The 18,744-nt window shown below is 52.1% G+C and overlaps 2 protein-coding genes across 4 annotated transcripts; one reads left to right on the top strand and one right to left on the bottom strand.

Annotated features, from left to right (window-relative positions):
• Positions 1 to 2,799: 2,799 nt before the first annotated feature.
• TTC31 (tetratricopeptide repeat domain 31) lies at positions 2,800 to 10,800 on the bottom strand. 2 transcript variants are annotated; one of them, XM_004742248.3, is made up of 13 exons: positions 10,682 to 10,800; positions 10,430 to 10,518; positions 7,204 to 7,306; positions 6,856 to 7,079; positions 6,596 to 6,679; positions 6,062 to 6,118; positions 5,882 to 5,962; positions 5,574 to 5,768; positions 5,308 to 5,359; positions 5,130 to 5,220; positions 4,902 to 5,043; positions 4,583 to 4,684; positions 2,800 to 4,405 (listed from the first exon to the last, which is right to left on the bottom strand). In XM_004742248.3, the coding sequence occupies exons 1-13, from the start codon at positions 10,719 to 10,721 to the stop codon at positions 4,106 to 4,108; spliced, it is 1,560 nt and encodes a 519-aa protein (XP_004742305.1). In that variant the 5' UTR covers positions 10,722 to 10,800; the 3' UTR covers positions 2,800 to 4,105. The 2 variants fall into 2 exon arrangements, with proteins under 2 accessions (XP_004742305.1, XP_012906629.1); XM_013051175.2 differs by having other exon boundaries at positions 2,800 to 4,402.
• A 40-nt stretch (positions 10,801 to 10,840) lies between these two features.
• CCDC142 (coiled-coil domain containing 142) lies at positions 10,841 to 17,864 on the top strand. Of its 2 annotated transcripts, XM_004742249.3 has the most exons (9): positions 10,841 to 12,069; positions 12,386 to 12,472; positions 12,550 to 12,699; positions 12,834 to 12,964; positions 13,040 to 13,153; positions 16,624 to 16,738; positions 16,949 to 17,126; positions 17,253 to 17,452; positions 17,608 to 17,864. In XM_004742249.3, exons 1-9 carry the CDS (start codon positions 11,001 to 11,003, stop codon positions 17,862 to 17,864), a joined length of 2,301 nt encoding a protein of 766 aa, XP_004742306.1. In that variant the 5' UTR covers positions 10,841 to 11,000. The 2 variants fall into 2 exon arrangements, with proteins under 2 accessions (XP_004742306.1, XP_004742308.1); XM_004742251.3 differs by lacking the exon at positions 12,386 to 12,472 and having other exon boundaries at positions 11,001 to 12,069.
• Positions 17,865 to 18,744: the final 880 nt, after the last annotated feature.

Below are 18,744 nucleotides of genomic sequence, written 5' to 3'. Positions count from 1 at the left end.
TCGGTGATTGTTGTGCAGATTCCTCGTTTGGCTGAGTGCTTTAAACTCCATGTCTCCTTTAACCCTGGTAGCAACTCTGTAAGGTTGGTGATATAATGATGCCCATTTCACAAAGCAAGAGCCATTAGGTCAGGCTTTGGATCTATGCATCCCGCCAGGCTTCAGAGCCAGTGCTTGTCAGCCCTCACGGTGCTCTGGAAACTTTGAGCTGAGGAGTAGGAGATGGGATTCTGGTAGCTATGGGCGACCCACCCCTACTGACTGCCTTTGGTGGCAGGACTCCACCAGGTCTTTGATTCTCTAGCCTCCTCAGCCCCTCACCCACCCCCTACCTTGCTTCTAACCTCTAGGTGGCCCCACAGTGACAATGACCCACCTGATCTACCCTTTCCCCACCCTGAGGTTTCTTGTTAATGGGGTCTTGACCCTTCTCCTACCTCTGCTGAAAGAGCCCTATACTGGGACACAGGCTAATTGAAGCCCCCCAGGAAGAAGGGCCACAACCCTACTTCTGTGACTTCTGCCCTGCACTTGGGCAGGAAATGTCCCCGCCAAGATGGTGGCCTTGGCAGAAAGATTGGGAGGCCCACTGAGGTGGAGCTTGGAGTAGTGGCTTGGGGCCTTGTGGGTGAAGTCAACAGCCTACCCCCACTGGTGAACATTTCTGAGACTAATTTATTCTGCTGGTAATTAATCACTCTCTGGCAGTGTGATGGGGGGTGGGGGAAGAGGCCTACCACTAAGCAGGGCCATTCCTGCTGATCTTCACAAGACCATGCTTAGGCTCTTTCCTGGTTTCCCTTTCTCCGTGTTTGCCCTTCCTCCCCCCTCAGACCTTTCCATGCTTCTGCCCAGATCCCACAGTCTCATTCTCAAGAATGCTCTGAGAGTGACCTTTCTTGGGGATCCAAGGGGAGTCAGCTAGGGTCTGAGTTGCAGGTGGAGGTCCCAGGAAAGGTTCTTTCAGGGAGAGAGAATAAGACTGGAAGGCAGAAGGGAACCTGGTGTTGTTAGACAATAGCTACCCCTTACTGAGCACAATTCAAGGGATTTGCATGGATTAATCTTCACAGTTATCCTAGAAGATAGCAGACTTTAATTTCATTTTAAGTGTAAAGAGACTGAATCACAGAAGCCCAAGACCACCCCATCACCTGGTCGTGAAGCTTCTAAGTGCTGGGGCTGGCACTAAGCTGCTTGTGTGGGTGACTTGGGCTCATGCTTTTGGCCATTGCAGGCTCTGTCCCTGTAACTGCGACTGGGCCTAACTGAAAGAAGAAAATGGTTTACGAAGAAAGCAGAGGAGAAAGGGCCAAAGGTAGGAATTTAGGCCTTGTACTGTAGCTTGATCCTGGTCGGTGGAGATTTTAGAGAGGAGAGGTTGACCAGTGTTGGAGCCAGCTCATCTGCCTGCAAGTGTAGGGGAGACCAGGGACTGGCAGGGGCCTGAGGAAGGAGTAGATCTCTGGCCACTGTGGAAGGTAAGAGCTGAGGGGATTCAGGGCCAGACTTGGGGAATGGAGGAGGCTGTAAGGAAAGAGGAGTCTGTGTGATTATCCCAGTGACCAAAGATTGAATCCATCACTGACCGCCTCACAAACCTGGGCGACTGGAAGGAAAAACGGCATCATGGACAGAACTAATGACTACTAGTGTAGAGCTAAGAATTTGTCAGCCATTATGTGTGAAAAGTATTCTTTACATCTGTGTTGCCCTTTCAATACACATAGACAACACACACACACACACACACACACACACTCCCTGATTCTGGTCCAGGCCCCTCCTTATTCCCTTCATCTGCTTCCTAAGGGCTGCCTCTCTTGAACCTTTAGAGTGACTGACTCATTCGTGTTTGTCCAAGACTTTCCCAGCTTCAGTACGGGAAGTCCCACACTCCAGGAAATCCCTGTCCCAGGAAAACTGGGATGATTGGTCACTGTGCTTCTACACCCTAGGGACTCAGAACTCTGGCTGCTGGGTTGGAACCCTATCAGTTAGCAGTGTGAGTGTGGGACAAAATGGGGACAAGGTGTCAGAAGTCCTGTGGCTCTTGGAGAAGATTCAAGTCTAGGATAGGTCAAGGGATACTGGGGAGGGAAATATTTGTTTGAGAGGCTTGAAAAGCAAAGAGCCAGCTCAGCTTCAAAGCAAAGATACCACACAGTGGTGATGGGTGCCCATTCTTTGGGGAATCCTAGTGGAGTCCCCAAAGCAGAGAAGTAGCTCCCTGCTGCCTAGAACAAGATGGCCACACGAACAGGCCTTTTATGGAGTCATCATAATGTAATCACCCCTCAAACAAACACAACCACATCTCCCCAACTAGGCATGAGCAAAGAGCTTCCAGAGCAAATAATTCTTGTTAGGAAGGTATGATTTAGTCAAGTTAATTGGCTCTGAGCTGTAATCTCCCTCCACTTGAGGCCTCCTAAATTCCTCTCCATAATCCATATCTCCCATAATCAATCCTCGGATGTCAAAACTCAAGCCTCGCCCACCGAAGTGGTCTCCAGATGGTGTATCCTCTGCCAGGTCCTAGAATAAGTGGGTGGGCATTACATCGCCCAGAGGGCTTAATAAAACGCAACTTGCTGCGCCCTGCTGTTGTCCTTTCTGATTAAGAAGCTCTAGGGTGGGGCCTGAGAACACATTTGCAGCAAGTTCCCAGTTTGCTGCTGGTCCAGGGCCTGCACTTGGAGGACCACAGTCCCAGAGCTCTGTATTTTGTGAAATAAGCAACAATTCACTCATAATCCCCTCTTTCCACTGTGGGAGAATCATGAGTATGTAGGACCATTGCAGATAAAAACCAATTTATTTAGCACCCATTGTGTACCAGGCACTTGGTAGGTATTTTCTTACACTTTTGACTTTCAGTTCTCACAACTGCCCTGTGAAGTAGGGATTGACCCCATTTTTCAGAGGAGGGATCTAAGGCACAGACCTGAAGACCTGCCCAAGGTGACCCAGCTCATGCTGGCAGACTTCATTCTGCTATACAGTATTGAAAGAGCATGCTCTCTAAACAAAAATAATCTGGGAAAGCCCTATATAAAGAAGGTTTTTCAGCATCCCCTATACAGCAATGAATGGTGTTGAGCAAGACCACAGGGGGGCAAGAATCATTTCTCCTGATGAATGGTTCCTCCAGGCAAGGCATTCTGGGAGGCCTGAGTCCCCTGCAGATCCACATTTCAGTGAGCTGAGTCTCCCAGGAAGGGATAGGGAGGAAGCAGCCAGGGGCAGCTGTCAGGATCTTCGAGGAGAAACCATAAGATTATGATTCTTACACAGGAAGCAGGGAATGACAGCCTTCTTTGGGGGCAATGACCCTTGGTCGAAATACTGAGTAAACTTGACACGGGGAAGTGCTCATTCATTACAACACCTAGTGCTGGAGTGGAGAAAGCACGGCCACAGGAGCAGCAGCCGGGGTGCCTGCTGGGGTCCCATGAGCAGGAGAGCCAGCACGGGTGGGCGGGCTGTGGAGATGTGTGTACCCTGCCAGCTCCAGGCAGGACCTGGTAAGGGATTTTCCAAATGTAAACCCCGGTGAACCTTCTGGCAGTTGAAGAAGGTGAGGCCCCTGGGCAAAGGAGAGGTCTGAATGTGCACCTAGTGACAGGAAACAAGGCATGAGGGGCTGGGGCTAGAAGGAACAAGGTGAGGCCGGGCTCAGGAAGATGTGCGCATCTGCCACGAGGCAGGGTGGGACTCAGGCCTCAGGCATCCCCTGAACCTGCTCCTGAGCACAGATCTCTGGCTGGTGCATGAGGTGCCCAGAGCCAAAAATCAGAGCAGGCCCCAGATGCTCCCTTCTGGGTCTGATATAGTCTGAAAACCTGAACTTCTGTACAGTTCCCTCCTTAGCCTTGGTGGATTTTATTTTTCTCTACTGCTCCCAGAGGAAGCCATCTGCTTCAGAATCAAAGAAAGGTTGTTTCAGTGGACATGGGGTGCCTTTCTGTCATCAGGTCTCTTTGGCAACAGGAACGGCCACCAGTGGTATCTTTAATTATGGCTTTAGACTACAAGATCTCAAGATATGCAGGGAACTAGGGGAGGCACACATGGCCTTGTCCTATGAGGGACAGGTCCTCCATCATCTGGCCTGAGGTAGATGCTGGGGCCGAAGTCCCAGGATACCAGAGCCCTTTGAGGTGTCCCCGAGATGGAGAGAATGGGGTCTCCTACTCTGAGTCTGGGGAAGAGTCGAGTTACAGTGGCTCAGGTGACTCGGGGGATAATGCAGCGGTGGAGACAGAAGGCCAGCGGCTCTTGGAGCAGTGCTTGGAGGACGAATGACAGACAGGAGGCTTGAGGTGCCAGGCCCAGCCTGGGAAAATGGCTGTGGGAACCCAGTTGACAGAAGTGGCTCCCGGATTCCTCCTCGCTGATTCTGCTGAGAAGGGAGAGAGAGGGGCACCTGTTCCTCCTTTCCAGCAGCACAGCCCATGCCCCTCCTCCCACCCATCCCTGCCATCACTATCCTGAGGAAAGGAGCAGCACTCGCTGTGGAAATCCCAGCCAGCTCTCCGGCTGCCCGCTCTGGGCCCGCCAGTGGGCCGGGTTCCCTTACCAGAGCAAGGTGCAGAAGGCAAGAGTGGAGCTCCCGGGCGGCATCGGGCTGGGAGCCGCCTCTCAGAGTTTCCTGGAACACAGCAGCTGCCTCTTCAAAACGCTTTTGTCCCAGAGCAATTAGAAAGAGGAAAGTTTAGGTATCAAGCAGGGGAAGGAAATTAAAACTGTCCCCTTCCTCAAACTTGCCTCGGCTCCTAGGACCACTGACACTGTGACACTGTGGTACCAGGAGCTTTGCTAGAAAATGTCATTAGAGACCCAATCCCTACCCCATGCCACCCAAATTCCATCCACACTTCCAGTCTCAGATCCCTTACCTGCAGTCCCATCAGGGCCTTGCCCAGGCGGAAAAGGCCTCGGGGCCAGCCCGGTCGCAGGGTGAGGGCCACCTGGGCATCGGCCAGGGCCCGCATGGGCTGACCCAGCCGCTCATGGCAGAAAGAGCGGTTTCCAAATAACCTGGTAAAGACAAAGTGACCAAAAGTCTAGATCCTTAACACTGCCTCACCCTGACCTCCCAGCACAGCGGCCAAGCCCCCACTCACCGATAATCCCGGGGGTTGAGCTTCAAAGCCTGGGTAAAGAGAACCACAGCCTTGTGGTAGAAGCCATTTTGGGCAAAGCTGGTACCCAGTGCTGGGGAGGAGAGAAGGTGGGAGGGTTCAGATGGGGCTATCCCGGGGAGGGTGAGGTGAGGAAGGAGAGAGAAAGAGAGAATCTCACTTGCCAGCTCCTGGCTCTGCTGTAAGGCAACTGCCAGCAGTCCTGGAGATGCCTAGGGATGGGGAGCAAAGTCAAGCAGGATTCAGGCCTCAGCACCCCCAAATCCTTCTCCTTTGTTCAAACAATGACTATTGCCAACTTCCCAACTTCTGTAATTCTTATGACACTTCTGCAAGATGGGATCAGCCCTACCTTCCCTGTCAGTGATGGAGCCTGACCCACATCTCTTAATCCTAGAGCCAGAGAACTTCTACTGGTCACCTCACCTCTGCCTTAGGACTCTGCCTGGGGCTCTCTTCTATTGGAGAGCTCGCTTCCTCCTGGCCCATCTTCTCTTGGGGGCTCCGGCTTTTGCCTCGAGGCTCCTGGCTCAGTCCCTTCTCTCTGCGGGCACTGGGAGGCCAATCCCCAACTTTGCGTAAAGCCAGAGACACGAAAGTGCTAGATAGATCCAATGAGTCCTGTGAGCAGAAAGGAAAGTTAGGAGGGAGTGGGGATAACATATGTCCTGGAGTAGGGAGAGAGGGAGGCGGGGTGGGGGGGCCCGAGATCAAGAAAGGAAGGAGACTCTCACCTCTTCCTCACCACACTGTCCCTGAGGAGGGTTCCCCGGGCTGGATGGGGGGCTCCCATCCCCATTTGGGGTGGCCATGACCTGGAGGGAAGGCAGATGGGGATCACTTGAGCTGTCTGCCCTCTGAGCTCCCACCCTCCTGGCACCTAGAGTTCTTCATACCTGCTTGGAGACACTCACCTTGGGCTCCCCACCCTCCTGCTCCAAGCGCTCCTGTCGCTTGCGATCCTTTTGACGCTGCAATAATAATGATGCTCACGCTGATTATTTATTTTGAACACTACACGTAAATACACACACACACACAATCTGTACCTTGAAGCCAATTCTTTACATGTACAGTAGAGACTACAGGTCGTGTACCAGGTTAAGAGCTTTGCACACACTATCTCATTTGATCCCTGCAACTCCACGAGGTAGGTTTTGTTGTTATCCTTGTGTTACAGGTGAAAAAGCAGACAGGAGACTCACCAGGCAGAGGTCTCCCAGTAAGAACGAGGCAGAATTCAGCCCAGGCGGCACAGTGTGACTCCAGAACCATCACACCATAGGGCTTCTATGAGGCCCTCCCCTCCAGGCTCTGAGCCCACTGGGCCCCCTCTCCCAAGAGGATCCATTATGGGCTACCCCAAGTTCTTTCCTGTCCTCACAATGTGTCCCCCTTTCCCTCTCCCCAGTCCCTCTGGGTTCCCACTCCTCCTGCCCTCCAGCCACCTTCTTCTTGAGTCGTTTCTTCTCTGCTCTCTGTTTCATGCGCTCCTCTTCAGCCACTAGCTCCTCAGCCAGGTGGTTGGCTTCCTAGGGAAGAAAAGGCAGGTGACCGGAAAAGAGAGAGAGGGAGAACGAGAAAAAACAAAGGGAGGCCAGCAGGATGGAAGGACCTCGAAAGGTCCAGATTAGGGGTCAGATGGATGAGGGCACATGGCAGTTAGAAGAGCACTGGGCGAGGGGAGGCCCCTTGCTGACAGTCTCACCTCTTCTGTCAGCAGGAGCTTCTGGGGCATGGCCACCTGAAGTAGGCTGTCTGAGCCACCAGGGGAAGGGGCAGAGGGGCTAGGAGGGCAGGGCTCAGACCCTTGAGGAGGATATAGGAAGGACTTTCGGAGACCACAGTAGGTGCCCAGTCCCTTGACCCCCTTGGCCATGTCACTCTGTCTAGGCGTTTTCCCCTCATCGCAGAAATGGTCCAGGAGGTAATCTGTCCGGAGGGACAGGGAGAAGGGAAAGAAAAAGGTACATGAGAGAGAGGAAGATCTGAGGGTTCCTCAGCCCTCCCCAGGGTACCAGCCTCGATCCCTGGGCTTGGCCCCTGCACGCCCCACCATGGTGCCAGAGCTGTAGCCGCCCAGTGCTCCCGTCCACATGGATCCGGTGCAGGCCCTGGGGATCACTCGCCACAAGTCGTTGAAGAAAATCCGCTATGTCCTGGGAGGGGGAGGAGAGGGGAGGCTGGTGTTGGGGGAGCTCTAGGAGAGAACGGGGGACTTGGCTGGGTCGACTACTCCACCATAGAGACTACAACCCACCCAGCCAGCCTGGAGAACCTTACTGGCTGACTTTCTCCCCCGCTGAGGGCCTGAAGACACGCTGCTCTGGTTTTCCTGGTTTATCACCTCCTTCACCACTCTCCTGCTTCCCAAGCGTTCTGTGTGGCCCTCAGCCCAGCCTTCTCTGTCATATAAGATCTCCTCCCCTTGACTTGCCACTATGTCAGCTACACTGAGGCCCAGAAAGAGCCCTCTTACCTGCCCTTCCAGCTACACACCCTGCCATATCCTCAAATACAGGCAACCCCATAGAACCCGCTCTGGAGCTACATCACGCTGAAATGAGCGCAGCATCCCTGGCTGGCCTCTCCCCTGCACGTCGTCTGTTTCCCCCCAAAACCAAGCTCTCAGAAGTTACTTCCCTACTCAGGAACTTCCAGTAATCCCCCGCTGCCAGGGCCATAGGCAGGATTGAGTCTAGCTCCTCACACTGGGATTTGGAGCCTTCCAGAAAGCCCAGGCTGACCCTCCTAATCTTCCTCCATAATTTCCTCCTGCTTGGCTGCTGTCGTCCCTCTGTTCTCAGGTTTCTTCTAGTGTTGGGATTGTCCCTCCAGCTGTCCCTAAATCCCTCCTGGCTCTAAGCTTCTCACCACACCTGTCTTACTTTCAAGATTCAGTTCAAATTCCATCTTCCCTCAAACCTCTTCATCTCCAGTGATCTCTGCTCTCACTCAGCCAAGCTGTACTCACATAGTCTGTGTTATACAATTTAGAACCTTATTATTTACTGCTTTTTATTGCACTTTCAATTGGCAAGAAGCATGGAACCGGAAAGAACACTTTGCTGCCTGCATCTTAGTTCTGGCTTTGCCATACTGCCTGGAGATTGACTCTGGACAAGTCATCTAACCTCTCTGAACCTTGGCTTCATCATTCACAATATGAGATAAGACTCTTCAAGGCTTCTCCCATTACATTCTGTGGTTCTTACAAGATTCCTCGTTTAGTGTCAGCTCTGGAGGAGGACAGGAGCCATCTTGTCCTTCTGGGGCCATTCAGGTGTAAACAGAGCACACCCCTGACTAGATGGTGGCCCACTGACTAGGAAACTTAGAAGCCACATGAAACACCAGAGTGCTAAACGAATGCATAGCAAGGATTCAGATCAGGGAGGTATGGTCAACTTTCTAAATAGTCTCAGAGGTAGGTTATCCTTCAGGAGATAGTTCTGACTCAACAGCATCTTCACTGACACTGCTGTGGGCTTTCATCAAGTCTTATTCTCAAATTCAATTTCCTGCTGGGTTTAATTCAATTTCCTAACTGGCCCAGTCTAGCCATCTCTAAAAACAAACCAAAAAAAAGGGATGATCTTGACCTTCTACCTCTCCCCAAGGCACAGTCTGTGCTATGGTCTTAATTCACCATGTGGCTGACCACGATCTGGCTCCCCAGTCCTCCATGAATCATCTCTCCTCTGGTCCCACCTCTAGCTACAGTGGTCAGTGGTCTGTGAAGGTCCTACAACACACCAAGTGTGTTCCCATCTCAGGGCTTATGTGCTTGTTACTTCCTCTCCCTGCAATGTTCTTTCCCCAGTGAATGGCTCACCCCTTCAGATCCCTGCCTGCTAAACCTTTCCCAGGAGGCCCTTTCTGACTACAATCTTTAAAAAGAGAAACTCAACTTCATTCCAGCACTCCCTACTCTTCTTATTTTTCCTTGTATTTTTCATATCTGGCATACTATATTGTTTATTTGTTGACTGGCTGCTTCCACTAGATGCTTCTAATTCACTGACTAAAAGGATTTTTGTGTTTGGTTTACTGCTGTCTTCCCAGTGCCCCAAACTGGTACATTGGTGGCGCTCAGTAAGTGTGGTGAGTGAGCAAAGGCAGAGTGATTGGTGAGGAGACTATTCTATTAGAGATGCAGCCAGGAGCTGGCTCTGAAGAACCCTGTGTGACCCAGGGAGTTTGGACTTTGTCTTGTTAGGGATGGGAGTGGACCTCATCTGGGGAGTGAAGCACTCAAGTCAAACACTCAAGTGAAACAGCACTGGGGTGGGGTGGGGGGTGGGGAGGACATGATTCTAGGGGTGGGATGTTTAGTTGGCAGGCCCCTATGACAGAAAGAATGAATTCTTAAGCTAAGGCAGGGGCAGCAGAAGCAGGAATGGAAATGATGGGCTACAGTCAAGAGACATTTCCAGGGGCACCTAGGTGGCTCAATCAGTTAAGCATCTGCCTTAGGCTAAGGTCATGATCCCGGGGTCCTGGAATGGAGTCCTACATGGGGCTCCCTGCCCAGCGGGGAGCCTGCTTCTCCCTCTGCCTCTCTCTCTGTCTCTCACGAGTAAATAAATAAAATTTTTTATAAAAAGAGAGAGAGAAAGAGAGAGACATTTCCAAAGTGGATTTTAGTGACTGGCTAAATGTGTGAGGTAAAGGAAAGGGAGGATTATATACAATGATTCCCAGATTTCTGCATTAAGTAACTGGATGTCCGTTTGTGTTACTAGCCAAAACTAAGGTTAGAGGAAAAGCAATCAACTTGCAAAGTAGATGAATTAACTAACGGAATTGCTGAATTTGAGGTTTTGGAGATACCCAGGAAGCAGCTGGAAATACAGCTTCTTAAGTGCTCCCAAATCTGATCCTGTCCCCTCCTCAATAACCCTGTAACCTACTTGAGGACATCCAAGCATTTCAAGCCACTTGCTGCCTCCTCCCCCCCTTCATTTCTTGCAGTTCCAACCAAACCACTCAAGTCTCACTTCAGTGAAGTTTTCTAAACTTTTCCTTGCCTTGGTGTCTTTGCTCACACTCTTCCCTCTATTCATATTATCTTACCCTAAGGAACTCCCATCCACTCCCCAATTCTCAGCCCAGACCCTCGTCCGCCCAATCCTGCCCACTTTCACCACCCTCCATTTGCCACGCGCTCCTCCAAGCACGAGCCCCAGGCTACGCCTCTACCGAGCCCTCCGAGCCCAGTGTGGCTGGAGAGAGGCGTGACCAAGAGAAACGGGACGAGGGGGAGCTAGGAGTCCTTTTACCTCGGCGCCGTAGTCTTCGGGACCGAATTCCTGGCAGAGTTTGGGGACAGCAGCGACCTCCAGCGGGCAGCCAGGCTGCAGAGGGCAGTCTATAGTAAAAGAAGGCGGTGGCGCGTCAAGGGACTTGGGAAGGATGGGCCGGAGCCTTTCGCCCACCCCGTAAAGCACAAGACCCTACTGAAAACAGGTAAACCCAAGTGGGGCTGTCCCTCCCCTCCTGGACCTCTTTGTCGTCTTGTCACACCTGCTTACCTAGCTTTATCCGCCCCACTGCCTTCGGAATCGGCGCCATCTCCCATCAACAGTAACCCGAAAGTGAAAGACGGCCTGGTATTTGATACCGCCGGGAGGGTGGGGGGAAATAGGGGGGGCGGAGTAGCACAGGGTAGACCGCCATCTTTATTAGGGGCAGAAGCCTCCGCTTACGGAGCGCGAGAGAGTCCATGACGGTCCCGGCGGCTCCAGGGCTAGAGATGACGGCTCTTGGGACGGGGCGGAGTCCCGGCGGCAGCGGGCGTTGGGCAGTGCGGGGAAGTGGGAATCGTTGGGTTCGTCCCGGACGCGGCGCCCCATGGCCCAGGCATCTCGCTCTGGTGGCCTTCTGCCTCCGCTTCCTACCCTGCCGCCGTTGAGGGCGCAACCCGGAGGCGCCGTGGAGGAGCAGTGGGAGAGAAGGCAGGCGGGGACTCCTGGCGGGGACTTTCGTGGCTGGTCGTGGCTGCCGGTTGCCGGGAGCATCCCCTGCCTAGACCCGCGGCCCGGTGGAGCCCGGGGAGGGCGGCCGTGTTGGGCGGCGCCGGCGGACGCCAGAGAGCACCAGGACGAGGGCGCGGCGGACTGGTGGCGGGAGGCGGCAGCGGGCCGCCCGATCCCTCCCGCGCTGCAGCGTCTTCGGGCAGTGTTGCTGCGGCTGCATCGCGAGCGGGAGCAGCTCCTCCAAGCCCGGGACTGCGCCCGCCACTTACAGGCAGCCGTGCGCCTCCTGAGGATCATGAGTGCAAGCGCGCCGGGCCCCGACCCCGGCCCCTGGCCTCAGCTGTGCCGCGACCTGCTACTGCACCCCTCCCGAAGAGCTGTGCTGCAAATCGGCCTACGGGAGACTCCCGTACCGTTACTCCTGGCGCGCCCTATCGGACTGGCGGCCCAGCGCCTGGATGCTGCCATCGAGATGCAGCTTCGGGCTCTGGGTCGGGAGGCGGCCAGCCCCGGCTTGTCTTCCCAACTTGCCGACGTGCTGCTGGCGCTTCCCGCCTACCACCAGCTGCAGGAAAAAGCCTTGAGCCATGTCCCTGGGGCAGCGCGCCCTTTCCCGCCGGCCCGTGTGCTCCGCCTCCTGACAGGGGAACGGGGTTGCCAGGTGGCGGGTCAGCTAGGTGAGGCGCTCAAGGGAGCGGGCTTGCGGGATCAACTCCGCAGTCGGTGCCAAGAAGAGCGGGAGCTGCTGCCGGGGCTGCTGGGGCTGCTGGGGGGTGTGGCAGATTCAGCCACCAGTGGACTGGGGCTTGAAGGGGCTGGAGCCCTGTGGAGCCGGTACTGGACCCTGCTGTGGGCAGCTTGTGCTCAGAGTCTGGACCTAAGTCTAGGACCCTGGAGGGACCGCAGGGCAGCGGCACAACAGCTGAGTCAGGCACTGGGTCAGGGTGAGTGATGGGGCCTGGATGGGCCTTTGGGCAGACCGGGGTCTCTTTCTTCTCCCTAGCCACGTCACTCCCCTGCCAAGCGGACTGCAGAAACAGACCCTTTAGAATGAACACTACTTCCCCCACCCTTTACTCCTACCTCTCTAACCCCCTCCTGACCCGACAGGCTCTAGCATCTGGGTTTCAAGGCCAGTTTTCCTTTCTACTCAAGTCTTGAGTCTTGGTGGCAGCCTCCCCTCTTCCCCGGTCCTTGAGTGGGCGGTGGTTCTGGAAAAGAGAGGCCTCTTTTCAGGCTCCAGACCCTTTCTCCCACTAGCATCCCTGCCTCAGGAGTGTGAGAAGGAGTTGGCTTCTTTGTGTCGCAACCTATTTCATCAGTCTCTTACCTGGAGCTGGGACCAAGGTGAGAAGAAAGGGGCATTGGGAGTGAAACAGCCCCAGATTACTCCTTCCTCATCAAACCTTATCCCTCATCTTCAGGCTTCTGCCAGGCCTTGGGATCTGCTGGTGAAGATCACAGCAGCCTTGCAGCATCCTCTCATACCACCGAACTTTTGCAACAGCTCTTCCCTCCTCTCTTGGATGCCCTTCGAGAACTCAGGTCAGGGCTGCTCCTCTGTCAGCCTCCAGGTGAGACAAGGTGCTGAGTATGGAGCAACAGAACAGTTGAAGATGTCCCCGTTATTCCTTTACTCTGTTCTGAAGCCTGCTTCCTCCCAGAGGGGTTCTGCGACCCCTCAGATACTCCATCCTCCTCTCCCCAGGTCCCGCACCACTTGCTCTGGGGCTCTGTACCCTGCAGACCACCTTGGTCTGGTTTCTGGGCAAAACTCAGCAGCATCTGGCAGCGTGGGCCCCAGGTTCCTTCCTGGTCCTGATCCAGAAGAACTTACCTGTGAGTAGCTAGCAAGTGGGAAGGGGAGCAGCCTGGACTGGGCTCAAATCTCACTTCCTGTTTCTGGATCCAAAGCCTCTATTGCATGAGGCAGCAGCTCTGTCTAGACTGGCAGCAGAGGAAAGTTTGGGCCTGGAAGTGGAGCAGCAACTGGGCCTGGAGATCCAGAAGCTAACTTCACAGTTCCAGGTGAGAAGAGCAGGGGCCCTGACAGTGGCAGTTGAAAAGTCAGTTCTGTGCCCAGTTTGGGGGGTGGGGTGATGGTGATAGTCACGGAACATTCCAGTGATTTGGAATCTCCTTGGAGTCTCTGCTGATTTTATTTTTTCTTGCTCTGTTCATTTTTGTTCTCTTTTCTTAGCTTGTTATGGAAAACTTCAAACATCTACAAAATTAGAGAGAAGAGCATAATGGACCCCCATATTCCTACCACTGAGGCTTTAACAATTATCAGCTTGTGGTCAATTTTGTTTCATCTATAGGTCAGGCTCTCATTTTGTGATGTTAACAGCCACTGAAGATCACTGCCTAGATCCATTATTTCATTAGGGGGTACAAAGTGGTGATATTCCAATTCTATCATATCTTTATTTATTAGTACTGTCTCCTATAAAAAAATTTGCCCTCATTAGTTACTTGGTTACTTTGAAGTATATTTTGTAAAGAAAAAGCAAGATAGGGGCGCCTGGGTGGCTCAGTGGGTTAAGCCTCTGCCTTCAGCTCAGGTCATGATCTCAGGGTCCTGGGATCGAGCCCCGCATCAGGTTCTCTGCTCAGTGGGAAGCCTGCTTCTACCTCTCTCTCTGCCTACTTGTGATCTCTATCTGTCAAATGAATAAATAAAATCTTTAAAAAAAAAAAAAAAAGAAAAAGCAAGATAAATAATTGAATCTTTCCTTTTACCTACTAGCTTTTTTTTTTTGACAGAGAGATCACAAGCAGGCAGAGCAGCGGGGGGGGGGCAGGGAAGCAGACTCCCCACTGAGCAGAGAGCCCGATGTGGGGCTCAATCCCAGAACCCTGAGATCATGACCTGAGCTGAAGGCAGAGGCTCAACCCACTGAGCCACCCACCAGGTGCCCCTACCTACTAGCTTTCAAAAAAAAAAAAAAAAAAAGCTTTTATTTATTTGAGAGAGAGAGAGAGAGCACGCACGGTTAGGGTTAGGGTTAGGGGAAAAGGGAGAGGGACAAATAGACTCCCTGCTGAGCCCAAGGAGTGGGGGGGCTGGATCCAAGGACCTAGGATCATGACCTGAGCCAGCCCCTTACTGGCTGGCTTTGAGAGGATGTTTCTCCTCTTTCCTACGTTTATCATTTACATTTTTAAACTAACAATAGTGCCTTTTATTTTATTTTTAAAATTTTTAAATAAACATATAATGTATTTTTATCCCCAGGGGTATAGGTCTGTGAATTGCCAGGTTTACACACTTCACAGCACTCACCATAGTACATACCCTCCCCAATGTCCATAACCTCATCCCCCTCTCCTGACCCCCTTCCCCCCAGCAACCCTCAGTTTGTTTTGTGATATTAAGAGTCACTTATGGTTTGTCTCCCTCCCGATCCCATCTTGTTTCATTTATTCTTTTCCTCCCCCCCAAACCCCCCACGTTCATTTACATTTTTATTAAAGTAATACATGTCCATAGTTTAAAAATGAAGTAGGATATTATTTTAGAAGTCTTCTAATGAAAAAAAGCACTTTAATTGCCCCCAACCCACTTCTGATTCCTGTTCCACAGTGATAAGCTTCATCCATTCTTGCCTGTCTTCTAAGATTTTATTTTCTTCTAAACTTATGAATAATATTATATTTTTATTTTAATATTTCCCCAGTTTGCACAGTATCTGCTCTTACTATGGAAGATGTTTCAGTTTTTTTGTTTTCTCTTCCTGCCTCAGATTCTCCTGTGCCCTGAATAGGGAGGGGCAAGGCTATAGAGTCCAGGCTTTGTCCCTCTGCTCCTTTTTTCTCCGCATCTCTGCTTACTCACAGCACCTTGGTGCTATGCACTGCGTAGTTTAGTCCTAATCTATGATCTGCACCTGCCTGTTCCACCTCAGTTTATTGCTGTCTCCTTCAACTCAACATAATCCAAAGCAGGTTCCTCATGAGGGCGTTGCCCAGTGATGGCCATGGGAATCCCCTAAGGCAGGCAGGCCATGGCAGGCATGTCATTACAGAAGCTCTCTACAGGGTTTGTGGCTCAAGGTGGTGGCTACGCAGCCTCAGAAGAGTGACAGAGGTTACTGGAGATGGGAAGTTCATAGTTCCTTGAGGGAGTAATGGGGAGATGACTGACCAAAGCAGAAACTCCCTGTGTGCATGCCTGTGTGCACACACATGCACATACACACACACTTTTGTCCAAGGTTGGGTGGGGGACTGTGGAGGAGAAAGCAGGTTGGCATAAAATTGTGGAGGGCACTGAACACCAGCCCGCAGAATTTGGGCTTTGCCTCATGAGAGATGGAAAGCCACGGGAGGAGCAGGAGGGCAACAGTGGAGACCGTGATAGAGTCTCATCCAGCTGTAAAGGTCAAGTTGGGAGGTAAGGAAACCTAAGAAAAGAGTCCAGCTCTTGCTAGTTGTAAGAACAGGGACAGGAACAATGTGCTTACCATGGGAACTAACCACTGTGGGAAGGACTCTGCATGCCTTGTTCCTCTAGGAACATCCCAGACACAAAGACTCTTTCATAATGTGACCTTGTGTTTCCTCAGAGTATTGAGTGCAGGAAGATTCCTAACAGATGTCACTTGACAAAAGGGTAACTTCCTTGGCATAAATAAGGAGTCGGGGTTTTCAGAAAAGAGGAAAAATTGGATTTAGGATAGGCTGCTGTCAGGATATATACCAGGAGCCACATGGACTCCACTTCCCCCTGTCTGGCCCCCAAACCCCTTCTTCTCTTCAGGCTAACAGGCATCCAGTCATCTTGTCTTTACAGAGCTGCTACCACATTACCCATTTCTTGGGGTTCCTCTCCAAAATAGGCTGAAGAGACCCCTCTTTTTTGCTCTCCCATTCCAAAAAGATAACCTATCAAAGAACAGAAACCAAACCAGCACATGGGCCTTTTCTTGCTTTATAGGTTACACTACTCTGGGAAAATGGAAGTAGGGTGTAAAGAATATTCAGTGTTAAGGACATTCCAAAGGTTCCTGAATCTCAGAAAGTTCAAGTTGTTGCTTCTGGTCTTCATATAATTCCTGCCTTCCTTTCACAGTTGATGGAAGACCATACAATTCCCTTTCTTCAGCCTCTGCCTGTCTGTAGGTCATGCAGACCCCTCTCTCTAGCATTTGCTTTGCAACATTCATAGTGGTGAGGGTGTGTCCCTGTTTTTTTCCTCTTGATGTTCCTATAAAGTGAAATTAACCTGGAGGACTTCTAGACGCTGAATCAAGCTGAGGAAAGCAGAGTAATCCTATGGCAATTGTTTGTAATCTTTTCTGGGTCCCGGCCTTTAGGAAGACCCATAAAAGTTAGGGTATCTCTTGTCAGAATGGCCCAAGCCTGTAGAATTACACATACAGTTCTGTTCTGGGGCTTTATGGAAGCCAGTTTAAATACCTCAGATTTAGAAAAGCATCATAACTGGGCAAGTCCCTAACAAGTAAACCCCTTTTGTTTTTTCCATATGTCCACAGCTCCTGCCTGAGGAGTCACTAAGTCTCTTTTTTCAAGAATGTCATAAACAAGCCACACAGGGCTTCGAAATCTACATGCCACGGGGTCGGTACTGGCGGAATCGTCTCTCTCCGGGTAACTCCTCTTCCCAGCATCCCCTTCCACAGTTCCCAAGCGGTAATAGTCTTCTGAACCCTCCAAATACTAGATCTACTGCTCTGTCTCCATCCTTGTCCTTGCCTTCTGTGCCCCTGCAAATCTTATCGTCTTCTCCCAAACACTCTGTTAGGGGCTGAACGGATCTCCATAGCCTCATATCCTGGCCTTTCTCTTCTCTCACTCCAGAACTCCCCAGCATTCCTAGTGAGTATGCTGGGTTGGTGGTTCGCACTGTCCTGGAGCCTGTGTTGCAAGGATTGCAGGGATTGCCACCTCAAGCGCAGGCCCCTGCCCTTGGCCAGGCACTGACAGCCATCCTGGGAGCCTGGCTTGACCACATCCTGGCGCACGGGATCCGGTTCAGGTGGGGAGAAAAGGAGGCAATGGCAGAGGGCTGAATGGAACTGGCAAAGGGGAGGGGTAAGTGGGGCAGAGCAGTTGCAGAGGCAGTAGAGGCCCATGGCCACATTGTACCCTGGCCTTCACTCAGCCTGCAGGGGGCGCTACAGCTTAGACAAGACTTTGGAGTGGTCCGCCAGTTGTTGGAGGAGGAACAGTGGGGCCTGTCCCCGGAACTTCGCCAGACTCTGCTCACGCTCAGCATCTTCCAGAGGCTGGATGGTGCCCTGCTGTGTCTATTCCAGCAGCCCCTGCCTAAGTCTGAGGTCCAGAGGAGGCCTCCCTGTTGTTGTGAGTCACTCTTCCCTAACTCTAGGCTCTTTGCCCTGCCCCTTGCTACTTTATGTGCCCTACCTCCCATCCTCCTTAGTTACCTCGTGTGGTTGTCAATAGTTGTCAAACCCCTCCTCCTGCCCACTGCCTGTTTTCCACTCCTGCCTTCCCAGGTACATGCAATGAAGTCCAGTCCATCGAACTGCCCAGCAGCAGCCTTAACAGCCTAGAAAGCTTGGAGCCCCCTCTTCGGCCTGGAGCACCCCCAGCCCAGACAGCTCAGCTACTAAGCACACTGTGGGGAGGGGGACCTAGCCCAGAGGCTTACCTGGTGGGAAATCAGCAGGCCTGGCTGGCCCTGAGGCAGCACCAGCGCCCGCGTTGGCACTTGTCTTTTCTTTCCTGCTTGGGGATCAGTCCTGAATCCTAAGGAGCCTAGCACCAGGAGCCACAAAGTCAGAGCTCCCCAACTCTGGCTGGAAAAGCCCAAATATTTAGAACTGCATATTAAAAAAGCCTACATTTGAGAGCTTAGAAGAAAGGCTGCCTGAGAACCACAAGCTACACAGAACCTGGACTTAAAGTGAAGCATGTGTGATCACTCCAGTGCCTGCAACCCAGAGTAAAGGGCCAAATCACAGCATTTGTGGGAGGCTCAGGCCTAGTACCCCAACAGTGAAGACCTCTCAGGACTCGCACTGGGAGAAGGGCCATAGCATTGGATCCCAGAGGAAAGGGAAAAAGAAGTACAAAGGAGAGAGACCAGGATGCCACTTCCTTTTAAGTTCTAGGAGCCAAACTAAACACAAAGTTAGTTCATCAGGAACCACAGAGGTGGAACAGGCATTTCTACACTTAGATCAGTCCCAGGAGTTGTATCACCCTCAAGTCCCCGTCTCGTAACTATTTTCAGTCATTTAAGAATACTGAGCTAAAGGACCTTCACGTTTAAATCGCCGTTACTCAGAGTTCAACAAGTTTAATCTGAGTAGGGTCCCCCCTCACCCCCCGTAGCTATATAATCTCTACCATGGTAGTGTCCCCACCGAAGGGACCAGCGCTTAAGATGGTGTTAACCTAGATCTGGCACAGCAGCGTACGGAAGGGGTAAAGGCTGCAGGAGACGGACGTGTTCCCGGAGCCAGGTGCAGGGGCTTCTGCACTATTTATTGTCTTCACCGTGGTACAAGAGGTCTATTGATAGGTATTTACTGACCGCTTACTTCAGGGCCCTCCATACTCTATATGGAACCACCTCCCTCCCTACCGGCCTTGCTCCTCCTCTCCGGCTGGGTAGCCCCGGTCGGCGG

Source organism: Mustela putorius, unplaced genomic scaffold (assembly GCF_011764305.1).
Source record: "Mustela putorius furo isolate JIRA1106 unplaced genomic scaffold, ASM1176430v1.1 tig00000281_pilon_pilon_pilon, whole genome shotgun sequence".
Lineage (NCBI taxonomy): Eukaryota > Metazoa > Chordata > Mammalia > Carnivora > Mustelidae > Mustela > Mustela putorius.
This window is presented reverse-complemented; position numbering and strand designations above follow the sequence as displayed.

Excerpts from the sequence above, each read along its gene's own strand:
- TTC31 (XM_004742248.3), bottom strand. The coding sequence starts at position 10,721 with ATGGCGCCGATTCCGAAGGCAGTGGGGCGGATAAAGCTAG. Across the intron at positions 6,119-6,595 it reads AGAAACGACTCAAGAAGAAG|CGTCAAAAGGATCGCAAGCG; the intron begins GTGGCTGGAGGG and ends TTATTATTGCAG. Across the intron at positions 5,963-6,061 it reads AGGAGGGTGGGGAGCCCAAG|GTCATGGCCACCCCAAATGG; the intron begins GTGAGTGTCTCC and ends CCTTCCCTCCAG.
- CCDC142 (XM_004742249.3), top strand. The coding sequence starts at position 11,001 with ATGGCCCAGGCATCTCGCTCTGGTGGCCTTCTGCCTCCGCTTCCTACC. Across the intron at positions 12,070-12,385 it reads GAGTCAGGCACTGGGTCAGG|CATCCCTGCCTCAGGAGTGT; the intron begins GTGAGTGATGGG and ends TTCTCCCACTAG. Across the intron at positions 17,453-17,607 it reads GAGGAGGCCTCCCTGTTGTT|GTACATGCAATGAAGTCCAG; the intron begins GTGAGTCACTCT and ends CTGCCTTCCCAG.